Source organism: Phallusia mammillata, chromosome 5 (assembly GCF_965637545.1).
Source record: "Phallusia mammillata chromosome 5, kaPhaMamm4.hap1.1, whole genome shotgun sequence".
NCBI lineage: Eukaryota > Metazoa > Chordata > Ascidiacea > Phlebobranchia > Ascidiidae > Phallusia > Phallusia mammillata.
In genome coordinates, this window is record NC_137256.1 from 25,745,323 (window position 1) to 25,759,459 (window position 14,137).

General features: G+C 36.7%; 1 protein-coding gene and 4 long non-coding RNA genes across 9 annotated transcripts in view; 2 read left to right on the plus strand and 3 right to left on the minus strand.

Annotated features, from left to right (window-relative positions):
- The first annotated feature begins 1,282 nt into the window (after positions 1 to 1,282).
- On the plus strand, positions 1,283 to 3,426 carry LOC145228735 (uncharacterized). Its single transcript, XR_013860240.1, has 5 exons — positions 1,283 to 1,386; positions 1,583 to 1,636; positions 1,856 to 1,924; positions 2,220 to 2,331; positions 2,543 to 3,426. It is a non-coding gene; the product is annotated as an uncharacterized LOC145228735 (long non-coding RNA).
- A 2,225-nt stretch (positions 3,427 to 5,651) lies between these two features.
- LOC145228682 (uncharacterized) lies at positions 5,652 to 7,422 on the minus strand. Its single transcript, XR_013860169.1, has 3 exons — positions 7,132 to 7,422; positions 6,888 to 6,972; positions 5,652 to 6,387 (listed from the first exon to the last, which is right to left on the minus strand). It is a non-coding gene; the product is annotated as an uncharacterized LOC145228682 (long non-coding RNA).
- A 17-nt stretch (positions 7,423 to 7,439) lies between these two features.
- On the minus strand, positions 7,440 to 8,015 carry LOC145228773 (uncharacterized). Its single transcript, XR_013860285.1, has 3 exons — positions 7,950 to 8,015; positions 7,688 to 7,785; positions 7,440 to 7,498 (listed from the first exon to the last, which is right to left on the minus strand). It is a non-coding gene; the product is annotated as an uncharacterized LOC145228773 (long non-coding RNA).
- A 907-nt stretch (positions 8,016 to 8,922) lies between these two features.
- LOC145228669 (centrosomal protein of 104 kDa-like) overlaps positions 8,923 to 14,137 on the minus strand; it is a 47,942-nt gene continuing 42,727 nt past the window's right edge. The window contains exons 1-5 of one of the 5 annotated variants that reach the window (XR_013860145.1): positions 12,823 to 12,896; positions 12,081 to 12,113; positions 11,153 to 11,261; positions 10,259 to 10,399; positions 8,923 to 10,007 (exon numbers count right to left, since the gene is read on the minus strand). Coding sequence is in view for 3 of the 5 variants with exons in the window: in XM_080093927.1 (XP_079950053.1) it covers positions 10,422 to 10,433; positions 11,153 to 11,261; positions 12,081 to 12,113; positions 12,823 to 12,896 (228 nt within the window). In the remaining 2 variants the exon portion in view is untranslated. The other 4 variants (XM_080093929.1, XM_080093927.1, XM_080093928.1 and 1 more) reach the window with 4 other exon arrangements.
- On the plus strand, positions 11,005 to 12,947 carry LOC145228780 (uncharacterized). Its single transcript, XR_013860293.1, has 3 exons — positions 11,005 to 11,125; positions 11,583 to 11,656; positions 12,634 to 12,947. It is a non-coding gene; the product is annotated as an uncharacterized LOC145228780 (long non-coding RNA).

Sequence of the window (14,137 nt, forward strand, 5' to 3'; positions counted from 1 at the left end):
ATGCTCCGTAGATTTACCTTCCCCGAATGTTCGCCGTAGAAACAACACTTTGGTTTATTGTAAACAAAATAAAATTCTGTGAGCTGCGTAACTTACATGGTAGAGCTACTAACACCATAACGAGAATCTACCCCCAAATTTGATTGGTTATATCTCCACAAATGCTCACGGTTAGGGCTAGTAGGGTCGGGGTAAGGTATTAGCACTTAAAATTCAATAAAACTAACCCAAAAAATGAGTTACTAATGTAAAAAATTTTAAAAAAATATTTCCCAACCCATTAATAGCCGCTAAACAAAAATTCAGCTCTTTACGCCCCCTTGTGAAAGCGAAGTTCTGATTCGTTATGGTGTTAGTAGCTCTACCAACTTACATGGGATAAATTACCGATGCGTGAAGTGCCGGATACCATGGGAATTGCAACGACCAGGAATGTGACGTCACGCACCTCGCGCAAAAAATCCAATAAATTAGGCCTGAAGTAAACCTGCTTAACGTATGATAAAAACCACGTGGCGTGACAGAGTTAAACAGCAAGTCGGTTTAAATCTTATCAGCTGAAATGTCAGCTAATGAATTTGAAGTGATATCAAAATGAAAAACGTCAGCAACAGAAAAACTGAAAAACAAAGTCACAGGTTGGATTTTGAAGCAATTAAAATTGTTGGATGGAAATAAAAAAAGCATATAATAGAGTAACGGCAACGTATAGTTCCAACTTTCACAGCAGGTTTGATTTTTAAAATATTTATGTTCTACCAAGAAACAGAAAGCGGAAACTGATTTGCTGTAAACTATCAAAAATATATTATCAGCTTTTGTCATTTTTTCTTCTATATTCCAGCATGGCGCGTTTTATTACGGATAGAGTGCGCACAAATTACGTCACGACACGACACGTGCCTATTTCAACGAATGTTGCTCCAGGAAAATCAATTGAAGTTTTTCTCTGCATTTTTGACGAGACTTGCTGATTACTTGTATCAGCTCTGTGATTGGTCGGTTTTCGGGCGCGGGAGTGACGTTTGAGAAGCAAGCGCTATGATTGGTCGAAAAAAAAAGAAAAAAATGAGACAACTTGTTCGATCTTGTTCAATGGTGAAGAAAGCTGTGTCGGTGGAGCGACTCACCAATTGAGAATAAACAGGTAATTTGCGAGTTGTAAATTAACTAGCCTGGTATTTGTGCAGAATGAACTCGGGTGCACACATGTTGACTTCTGTGCATATACCAGAATAACATTTACCAGAATATGTTCGACTTATTTATCAAATACACGATATTGCTGCTGCATCCTATGTTGCAGGTCGTCGGTTGGTTTCAATCGCTTCGGAGAAACATCTACCACAGCGAAGAAGAATTACTTTATGAAACTTCCTAAAATAGGCGAGTAAATAAATGATTGAAGTTTATGTACTTATCTATATTTTTGGCGTTAAATGGTAATAGTTTGTATGTCCAAGTGTTGGCAGTATAAAGTGCACTTATTCTGTCTTCGCATGTTGGCATAGTTAAATATTTCATAAACTATAGTTTACATGTTGCCTTGAATTCCAAATACTGATTCTGCTTTGTTTTGCAGGGATTGGATTTCCGGCGGAAGCGTAACAAAGATGGGGGGAACTTTCGGCTTCAAGTTAAGGTGTTTTAACGCTTATACAATGCTAGGTTACCTAAAATAATATTTGCTGCATACACTGACGACTCATAATAGTTTGCAGAAAGTTAGTAAGAGTTTTAGGCAGAAGTGTTTAGAATGAGCGTCAAATATGCTATACATCAAAATTTAAAACAATTTACAGTTTCAATGCTGGTACATCCACATTTATATTTACTCAAATGGTTTTGGTTTCAGATCATGGCGTGACTAAGGTTTAAAGACTTCTAAATCTGAACTTGACAGAAATCGCACTGAAGCTTTAATGTAAGTAAACTATAAATAGAAAACACGAGCGTTGTGAAGTTAAACATAGATTAGAATTTAAACTATCATTTATACCGTTGCTTCAACGGATAGCAAGCCCGGTGTGTTGCATGATGTTTGTGCATGTTACATTGTTTTGCATGTCACGTGTGTTTGTAAGCTGCTATTCAGTTATCAGCACCGGTAGAATCGATTTTTCCTTTTTACATAAGTTTAACAGAATGCGATTGAGATATTAGATTTCTATTATATTAGTTTTAGGTTTTTTTTTATCAAACCAGAATGCTGTTGTTAGTTTTGTTGCAGACGTTCGAAGCAGCAGCCAAACATCGGAAACAACTGCGGTGACAAAAGGTTGTGGAGAAACCCTGATCGGATCAACGTAATTGAAGCACAACATTCCAAATGTAAGTGTTTATCTTACCTAGTTATGTTACTTTTGAAGGTCGCTGGTCGCGTCAATTAAATCTAATAACTATATGATTCCATTTAAACAAGACGGAAATGCTCATGCCTTCCAAATAGGCGAATGAATAAAACTTGCTACAAAAGTTATGTTATATTTAGTTTATATGCCACTGGCCGCGCACTTACCATTTATATACTTGTTTTTTTTAGTCACTTTGATAACATCAGGAGAAACAACTGGGAAACATTGATGGGTCTTCGCGTGGATAGGATCCTTCAACTGGATAGGAATGACGCAATCAGTGATCGATGACGTCATCGTGCACTTTCGGTTTAACCTTCGCATGGTCATGATCCTTTCGCATGTAGATGACCGTGATGACGAAACCTGCGATCGATGACGTCATCGTGTACTTTGTATTTGTCCACTAATAAACAATCTTTCATACACGTTATATTTGGTACACTTTAAATACACATCAGCATTGTTTATCAGTTTGCGTGTGTAATATTTGGTACCAACGGTTTTATTCTGCTTTAACGCCTCTGTGCATCGTCCAAACTTTATTCTCTTATATGAGTTGTTGTGCCGCCATTTTTAATGACAGAACAATTCCTTGTCCTTACTAACATAGTGTTTTCCACACCCCATCACTAGTGTTTTCCACACTCCATCACTGTTTTTTCACCCCTTAAAATCTTCCACAATCCATTTTTAGTCCTGCTTCTTGCGTTGTTGCGAAACAAATTTTCCTGATAACATATGTTATAGCTACATCTAACACACATAATGATTTTTTTAATAAATAATTTCCCATAATTTTCACGATATTTCGTTCTACGTCGCTTTCGTATTTCCCTTGCTCACAACATTTTATTATTGTTAGAAATTTCCACCCTTTTGGTCTTTGAAAAGTTTCAATTTTGTCCCACGAATCTTAAAATAAATAACATATCTCCGTTCCCCACTAAACTTCTACATCGTCCATTTAACGTCTGTCCTTTAGTTTGTCGTAGTAGTACCTTTTTTTGCCTAACCATGTGTGTGAAACTTGTTCTTTGTTTACTTCAATAATACTAAATAACACGTTTTATTTCGGTTCGGTGTGTTGTTTTTTTAGGTAAACCACCAATCAGAGCAACATCGCAAAACACAAGAGAATTAGTTTACAAAAACATTGACGTTGGGTTACAAGGATTCGAAGGCTTCGCGAGATTCGATCCCATGACTCACTGCTTTCTACCATTTGCTGCAAACCACTACACTAGCAAGCTGCTTGTTGTTTATTGAATGATTCTTTTATATAACTCTAGAACCGCAGTAAAAAACGCTCTGGTACTACAACATATAAGGACCACTTAAAGCTGGGTTTCTCGTCACCAGCCGTGGTGTAGAGGTTAGTTCCTTGCTTCTCAATCCTCTCACCACTGTTCGAACCCCGGTAAAGATAAACTCTGCCCCGGTAACCGATAACACACTTTGGGTTCGAACGTTGCCCCTCTGATAGAACTCTGTGGTGATCCTCCTTGATTGAGGTCTCTCCCCGTTGTAGCAATCTCATCTCCCGCTTCCCAGACTCTAAGCCATAAGCCGTCAGTGAGTTAAAGTTTTTCCCCTTCTCTATGTGTGTCACTCCACTCTCAAACCTTAAGACCGTACACCTATCTAAATGAGATCACAATTAAAAGGTAATTTTGCACTTTTTTGGAAAACCGCCCAATATAATACAACAAAAAAGGTGGGGAATGTTGTAGAGTAGTATTTTTAGACACTTTTGGGGGGCCTGAGAGGTGGAGGGCCCTTCGGGCCCTGCTTGCGCCGAAGGCCGCAAGCCCTTTGTACGGAAGAGGTTGAGGGTTCTTCACATCACTTTGAGGGGGGGGGGATCGATGGCTTCGATTCGAACCATTGGCTTCGAACCGGCGCTTTTTCTATTTACCCACTACACCGCGCAAGCGCCCTTCGGTCTAAGGGCTAAACTGACTTATGACTTGTTCTTTTCGTCGATTCTTATGTCATCCAACAAAATATTTCTGCGTTTGAACGATCAGCGTGAGGTTGATTAGCTTATGGGGGGCATGGAAGCCAGTCAGGGGGATTGGGGGCACTCATGGAAATGGGTTAGGCCCATGGGGTGGCTTAGAGAGTGATGAGATCAGAGCGGGGAGAGACCTCAATCAAGGAGGGTCACCAGTGAGTTTCATCAGAGGGGCAACGTTCGAACCCGAAATGTGTTATCGGTTACCGGGGCAGAGTTTATCTTTACCGGGGTTCGAACAGTGGTGAGAGGATTGAGAAGCAAGGAACTAACCTCTACACCACGGCTGGTGACGAGAAACCCAGCTTTAAGTGGTCCTTATATGTTTTCGGTTCTAGGCTTCAGCCAAAAACTAAGCAGCGCTGTAGCTTTTGGAATTCGAACCCAAATCTCCAGCATATGAGGACAGGATCTTCACCGCTACACCACGAGAGGTGACGGCGAACCCACCCAAAAATGATACATTTGTGAGTTAGACGATTCCTTCCCGAAAAAAATAACAAATTTTGGGACAGGGTTAGAACTACAAACCATAAGTTCTATCGACCAAGCAGCTTACCATTAGACCACAATGGACACGAAATCGCAGGGCGGGTTTCCTTAATGATATCGATTTCTTTTCTTACCTATTATTGTCTTAATTTTTGGACACACAGACCATACATGTAGACGATTTTTTAGTGGTTGGGCAAGCAGCTCGTTAGTACAGTGGTTATGCAGGCAGGTAGTTAGGTTGAGAGTAAGGCAGACAGGCAGGCAGTAAATCTCCAATTCACTGGTTCGAACCTCTGAAAGGTCGAAAGGCTGGATAGAAGTTCACAGAAAGTCTCACAGAAGGGTTGCCTGTCCGCTTGCAGAGGAACTGACTCAAGTGACGTAGGAAGGCCAGAAAAACTTGATTTTTACGAACAACTTCAACTGTAAAGTTGTTGTTTTTTTGACGCAACCACAACAAGTGTGCAACCACAACACTGTGGACATATGTGAGCAACGTTACTTAATGTTGTAGTTGGATCGGAGTACAACAATTCTGGTTCTAATCCCACCGGAAGTCTCAAAATCTGCTGATAGGAAGTTGTGTAAGGTCCAAATCTTTTTGCTCTTACGTTCTAATTTTACAGATTTTTGTTTGTTTGTTGACCTCCCGTTACGACTGACTTGGGATCTACACTGAAGCCTATCCAACAATACGGAAATATGGGGTCTAACAAGAATAAATATGGTGTAACGGCACCAAGCCAATGGAGGATAAAAATGACATAAAAATGTCAAAAAAACGGCAACCTAAAATAGCGTATATTATAGCATAGAATGTAGAAGCATAACTTGAAAACATACTACAATGAAAGATGTTAAGTACAAACAAAGACCAAAACCAATATAATTACGAAAAAGACACCATTATGAGTCTTTAAATATGTAACCTAACATAGAATATAGTATAGAATAACGAAACACACCTAGAATAAACACAGTGCTATATGTGCACACAAATTAACGGCAAAACAACGTTTTAAGTAAGCAAATAAAATAACAATCAAGTATGAGTAACACGCACGCAAAAATAAGCAACATTTAAATAAACGTTCAACAGTGTCTGTACGCATGCCAAAAGTTTGGTTATAATTCAGAACTATTAACAAAATAATATAAGTAAGCATTGCCAAAATTGACGATGAACAAGAACTAAATTACATAAATATTTTAGAATGTTAGAATTTACAAGAAACAACAAAACGCAAAAATATAATTACGATACAAATGTAGCTTTAACTTATTCAATACACAAAGTTGGTTTTATTTAAGCGAACACAGAAATGTGAAAACAAAACACAAGTTCGATGTTCTTCGGAAAGTCAGTTCTTCTTCGGGAACAGAGCGTCGAGAATGTCTGGTTGAAGATCGTCCGCTGATTGTATGGTTGTTGTTCCAAGTCTGAATATGATAGGAGTGCTTCAACTTGTGGCCAACATCGTCCATAGAATGAACTCCAACCTTCACTCGACATCGGAGCTCCTGAAACAGAAACATACAAGAGACAAAACAATGCAATTCCATACTTTCATATAGATCGCTTAACATATTCGCAAAATATAATATACTGAAAGCTAGACAGTGTGCACCCTGAGGGCTATAAGCAACCTAATTGAAAAAAGTAAATTGTTCGACTATAATTTGCTGCATACAAACGCCTTAACTTCATCAAGTGTTAAAATTTTTAAATGCGCTTACTTATTAATATGAATGATTTAACCGATGCTGACAACTGAATAGCCGCTCCAACACACAAGCGACATGCAAAACAATAAATGTAACATGCACAAGCATCATGCAAAACAACAACAGGCTTGCTATTCGTTGCAGCAACGGCTAAAGAGTCACAACTATTATTAATCCCCTCTAATTCATTGGTTGATTTGTAAACATTTTATTATAGAAACTCCCGAACCGGTAGTTATGCAGCAAAACGTCTATCTAAAAGAATATAATTCATGTAGATTTGCCTTAACACGTACCTGTATATAGTTCCAATTCATCCAAAGGTCAGTTCAAGCGCAAATCCGACTCCATTACGCAATGCCTTCACGACATACAGGAGATCTGCAGCAAAACACAAATATTAATATCTGACGAATTATAGTGCATACAAAATAAAGTTATAAAATTAACCACTTCTAACTCTACTCCTGCCTCACAGCTCTTTAGCTTACTCTGTGTTACGTTGTATCTGTAGATTTAACATTATTCTGGTTACTTAACTTATTAAGTATTTCCGATGTATGTAGTTCCCATTCATCTAGTGATCAGTCCAATGCCGATATTATTCCCCAGTGTCTTAACCGCAAACGGGAGATCTGCAATAACCAATGTAAATATTAAACTTTGATGACTGTTGGTTTAAGAAATAAAAATATAATAAAATTTGTGCATATTTGGCGCTCCGTTTGTTAACGCTTCTAATCTTTACTCCTGCCTCACAACTAGTAAGCTAAACTCAAAACAAACGACTGTCACAAACCAGGGAACGCCAAATAAGCAACATCACATTTAACTTTGTGGTTACTTAACTTAATTAGGTCTTTCCGATCTTTCCATCTTCTTCGATCACTCCGACTCCAGTAATCGTCTGCAAAACAAAATATAAGCAGTACCAGGAATTTGACATAACGTAATATTAATTACAAAAAGCTTAACTATATATCAACATGTGAAGACAGGATAAGTGCACTTTTATACTATTTCCCCATGTTGGCCCCTACATCTAATATTAAGTGATACAAGTTAATAGATAACATATAAAAATACATTTACTCGCCTGTTTTCGGTAGTGTGTGTTGTGTGCCAACGAAGCCCTCTTCCGTAAGAACGATGTTTCAGCGTCCAGCCAATCAATTCCCGAAGCAATCCGACGACCTGAAGCAAAGTGATCCAGCAGCAGTATATAGTGTATTTGAAAAGTGAATTAAACATAAACGCATAACTTATTATTACAGGTATCAGTGCGAAGTAAACAAGTGTGCACCCGAGTTTACTTCTACAAAGACACCAAACAAGTTGATTTACAACTCGCAAATTACCTGTTGATTCTCAATTGGTGAGTCGTCCCATGGACACAGCTACCTTCACCAAGTTGTTCACAAAGAATGACAGATCGAAGGCGCAAGGACAAAGTCGTCTCACTTTTTTTCTTTTTCTTTCAACCAATTAGAACGTTTGCTTGTCAAACGTCATATGTGCGCTCTTCAACCGTCCAATGACAGGCTTTATTGCATCAATCAGTGAATTCCACTTCGGGCTGGTTGATTGATTGCGGGAGGCAAAAATCTTGGAATGATTGACGGCTGAACTGTTGTGACGTGGCTTGACTTGATTGGTTCTTGTGACACAATTGCTTGCTGGTAGAATCCGAAGTTCGTTAGGATTTGTAACCAAACAGCACAAATAGGTTTAGCCATCCGTTTAATTGTCCCGTCATCGTAAAAATGTAATGCAATTTCATTAAAGGAAAAGTTTTATTTTACTTGGTGTGTTGTTGCGTAGACGAAATAAGTATTAAAAACGTTGTTATGCTTCGTTTTCCTTTACCAACGACATTAAATTTTGTGCCACTGGGGCCACTAAACATACAACCAGCTTCAAACATTCTGGCAATTAACATATTTAGAAGCAGTCTGTACATGTATATAGCTGCCTACTTCATACAAATCCAAAGCAAATGTTTAGCCCAGTGGCTCCCAAACTTTTTCGGCAAATTTCTCCCTTAGCAGTTTAAACATTTTCATTTCTCCCTAATATACTACGTAGTAGATGCTAAACAATACAAAGATCGTTTAAAATTGGATCTTTTATTAACTTTACAGGTTATATTTCCAGAGCTGAAGCGTCTATTTACAAAGCACATGTAAAAATTAAGGTCGATTTTCCCCTCAAGTTTCAAAATCCATCTCTTGGGAGGAATTCCTTCTTAAAAACAAGATGACAAGAGACGTCTGTGCTTAAATATAGCTGCTAATTTCTTTTCATTTGCCCTCTCGACATAGAACTCAACGATACAGAAGCAAAATGTTTAATATTAAAAATGCAAGTAAGAAAATGAAACTATTTACCACAATTTACAGACAGTAACATGAAAAACAAACTTAAATGAGATGAAAACCAAAACATAATCACACATATGCATGGTTTGTCACAATTTGGTGTAAGAGTTATACCCACTTGTTCAACGTACTGTACTGGCATTTTCCTAAATTTTATTGTCTTTTTGGCATGCTTTTAGTGCTACATTTTTATTAGTGACTTTTTTGTTGATGGACATGGTCTAAAAGAAATTCTATGTGTTGTTTATCTCACAGTGAAGAATGGTGCCCGGTCAAGTTTGTAATATAATATATGATATCTTTATGCACGTTTAATTTCTTGTTTGTTTATGTTGCAACTGTTTTGTTATACAGGAATGATTTTATTCATTAGGACCAACACATGAAGACTAAGAAATTTGGTCATGAGAAATGAACAAATGTATTGGTCACTTGCTCATTGGTTTAATAATACATTGCATGATTTTATTGAAACATGTTAGTTTACTTGATAACAAAATGAGATGAATAAGGGATTTACTTTAGTCTACGAACTTTATCTTTCAGAAGGGTAAGACACAGTTTTGTCACACAATATATCAGAATTCATTTGTAAACCAAAAAACTTGCTATATTAAATATATTTAAAAGTAGACGGTTTTCAATGTAAACAGGTTCGGAAGCCCTTTGTGAAAAAAGTCTTGACAATTAGGGACGATTTATTATTTTTTGCCAAGTAATGCTAATATTATTAGAAGCCAACAAAAGACTTTTACAAACCATTTCCTCATGTGTAAGCAGGTTTCTGTCGCACGCAGCCACCACTATTATTTATCCTGTCACTACCTTTTCATGTACACAGGAAAAAACATACAACACAAAGGGAACAAAGGAAGCAACAGTACGATATCACTGCATAAAAATATATATCGACGCACAGTGTAAGCCAATAACTCTGTGCAAACTAAGCAAAAATATTAAGGCAAGCAAACTATTTGTGAGGAGATTTCTTCTTGTTCTTCGCCGCTGCTGCTTTTTCCGCTTCAGCTTTTGCTCTCACTAAAATAAATACAATTTTTGCTTATTTAGATGTAAATAATGGTAGAACTAGCGCTAGCCTACTATGAAGCTGACATGTGCAGCATACACGGCAGGCAATGGTGCTTGTGATTCGACTTTTGACAAGTTCACCACTGAGCCTGTACAGCTAAGTTGGTAAAGTGCCAGCCCCAAAACTGTTGACAGAATTTTTGACATTTCTGATAATCATTTACCACTAGGTGGTAGCAAGTTTCAAACATCGCACTTACATCTGTTTATTGAGGGAAGTCGTCGTGAGATGTCGCCAAATGCATCTCTCTTTGACCCCATCAAGTGGGCTTTTCACGACTCCTCGCCGGGTACAATATTGTGATGACACAATGGACAGTGTTGCTGACCTTCATTTGTTGCTATGGAGATGATCAAATTATTTTAGGCTTTATTCTGAGAGCAAAAGTAAGCAAACAAATTTCTGCTTGGCTAAGTTAGCAACACCCAAGTATGCTACACTATATAGATAAAGTCATCTGATAACATTTTCATTTTTAAGCCAGTTAGACAGGATACTGTTGGCATTTTTTAAAGCTCATCCGCCCTTCATTAGGTCTTATTTTGGGTACTAAACGAGTTGCTAGGCACTCTCCACACTGCAGAGGTGTGTGGTGAGCTGGTTTAGTCGCCAACGACCCGACTATGAAACAGGTAGTACAGTACTGGATTACATATTTCCAGTAGCACGCAGAGCATGTCCTGACAGAGTAATGTATTTACTTTCCATAAATAGGATAGTTAATTAATTTTGTGGCATTTTTTTTTCAATTTCTGGTGAAACCCCATTGATGGCATAAGTTGGTGCTGAAATCGCTACATTACAGGATGCAGAAGTTAACAATGAGCCTGTATAATATGTATTGGCTGCTTTATGTTTCTAAAACTGTGTTTGTAATTTAAAACAGTTTCTATTTTTGCTCTATACCAGAATATCAAAAGCATGTTCTTTCAGGAGTAGTATGAACTTTTAGTTGATCTGTTTACAAGTCTGTACAATTTTTGCTATTTAATGATGCATTTAAGGACCCCCAACCATCCCCTGGAAGGACTCCTGTTCGACTTGTACATGTGAATATCAGGAGCTTGTGAGTATGTCAGCAACATTAATTTACCTGTTTACAGTGTTTACATCTCCTTAACATTGAACATTGTTTCCAGTAATGTAAATCTAAACCCTCCTCTGTAAATCCCTCATCTCTTTCGCCACAGAAAATACACATGCTGCAAAACAAACAAGGTAGTTGTAGTAAAAGTAGGTAAAGATAACATTTGTTTCTTGTTGGTATATTTTTCTCAGACAGAATAACAAAACAATTGATTTTCCGAAAAAAAAACATCAAACTAATGTTGATTTTTTATAACTTTGCATTAGAAGTAAGCAGCATTACACAAGCATGCTAAAAGCAGGTTTTGTGCCAAGTTTCAATACAATTTTTGCATAAGCAAGTAAACAAATCAATAATCATACAAACACTTTTAAATATTGATCAACCCGTACTGTGACCAACATTGACAATTGAACAACTATTTTGTTTGGAACAGCTTACTCAGATGCATGACTGCAGGTTAATTTCAACTAGAGAACAGAAAATACACCTGCTACAATAAACCAACAGGTTAATTGTACTACAGTTGTAATTTCGGTTTGTTTTTCTCTGGGCAAGGTAATAAAAAATGATTTTCAAAAAACATCATCAACTGATTTCAATTTTACTATTATTTGTATGAAGAAGTAAATAGATTGATACAGCCTGATATAAGCTTCAGCTTTTATAATGGGATTTAAGCACATAAACCAATCATTATTATGCAAAAACCATATCTGATTTTTAAATAACATTCTAGTTATGCATAGTACCAAAGCTACCAATTGATAAGCAATCACCTATTTTGTTTTAAACAATCTTACTTAAATGCACAATTGCACTGGGAAGAGTTCCTAACAAGTTTCTATTTTACCAGAGCACATGCATATTATAGCATAAACGCTTAAATACATACATATAATATTGCATAAAACAAATAAATTTGGAAACTTACTTGTCCAGAAACGAATCATCATCGGCACTGGTCCTAAATAATAATATATTGCTTTAAATATGTCCTATTTAACGTTCTTTTTCAAAGAAAAGAAGGAGTAAATAGTGGCATAATGGGGTAAAACAAAAAATAGACACCTATGAATAGCAAATTCTACAAGCTGTCCAATTTTCATTCAATTCGAACATTGATAAAGGGTCACCCATTTTAGGGATTATTTGGTTGAATTGTGGTGTTACAAGGCAAAACATAACATTTGAAGACTTAGTATGTTCAATAAACTTTGCAAATTTCATATAATTAGAACGTTTTTTAAAAGTTCATTTATTTTAGGGGGCTAGTTGAGTAAATGTTGAGGCTACAAGGTAAAACACATCAATCGAAACCTGGTAATAGCATAGTCCACATGCTACCCAAAATTTAGCCTATTCCGACACTGTTTAATAAACTCACCCATTTTAGGGGGCTAGTGGGGTAACTAATAGGGTTATTTGGACAAACAAAGTGGGATGCACATCTACATAACTATATCTACCATCTGTGTACATTTCAGACAAATCCATCAAACATTTGATGGAAAAACGAGTCGGACAAACTTTGGGGAGAAGAAAACAAAAGAAAAAACAAACAAAAACAATTTGAGTAAAATCAATATGTGTCCCCTTCAGGGAAGGGGACCCATAACTATTTCCTCAACGACAACAAAACTGTAACTGGATCTCTGAACCAATTCCATACAAACCTCACTTCACTAAACTGGAATCGAATTCCTATTGTCTGCATTCTCTCCTGCCAACCAATTTGTTGGAAGTACATCGTTCGTGACAACAAACTTGATTCAGCAACATTCAAACATGCATTTTATACCTTTGCAGAAAAGTAGCTAAAAATATTATCGCATAATAGTGGTGAGTTATACAAAGATGCACAAAACACAATTTACAATCCTAGAAACAACATGCAAAAACTTTGTCTTTAACCAGAATCAAATATAGCAGATAACATATGGCTTTTTGTTTTGCAGTAGATCATACCATTATCAGCAATATTACAAAGTCTACATGCATTTATCCTTTATGTAGTAGGTGTAAAAGTAAAGATAGGAAATGCATTACATCACCACATTGTGATTATTGCATTTTAAGCAGTTTCTGTTTCACAGTTCAAGGATTGACACAACTTGATCAGATCAGATTAGGCAAGTGTTGGTAAAAAAATGTTTTCGCTTTATATATTTGCTACATATAAGCTCATTAGTAATTTGTTTTGGATCATTTTTGGCCTTCTTTGAAATGTCCAGCTATGTTTACAAACTTGTTTTAACTCACCTTGGTAAGTGAAAGTATAAAGTTCAGTTGCAAGCAGCTGTTTGATGTTGGTGAGTTTGAAACATGAAAATGAGCCATGAATTCGATGAAGCTTTTTTAGATTTTCCAGCTTTGTCATGTGTTGATGCGTCAAATAGATATCTCCCACCCTGCATCAAAACGACACAATTGTAAACCACTGAATTACTCCCTTGGGGCTTCAATAGTATAGTCTGAGATTTAGTCAATGTTTAACAAACACAATCACTTATTCGAGGCTGTAAAGGTAACCATTTGGCCGATTTAACTAAAACTTCAAATACTAAACGAGAAACACACTACAATCAATTGTTTAAATATTCAACACATTAAGGCTTGTATTTCTGATCTTAAGGACCGATAACCTAAAAACACATATTTAAAGGGTAAAAATTGAGTGAATCTAACTAAAATGTACCAAGTACATTACAATACTTTACCACGCACCAACCAACAAAGTAAAAAACTCCAAGATCATGTATTTGAGTAAGTAGAGCTGTTTCAAAAATTCACATTTTGGGGGCCTGTGGGTAAACTGCTGAGTAATTTAAGGTCAACTTTAGAAGGATTAAACTTGGATAACTAACTAACTTCTGTGTAAATTTGAATAATTTTGAAGCACTCTTTCTTGACCAAACATGTGGAACAAACCAGTGTTAGACATAAAAAAGAAAGGAGACCCATAATTAGGTTTATGATACAATTAACACA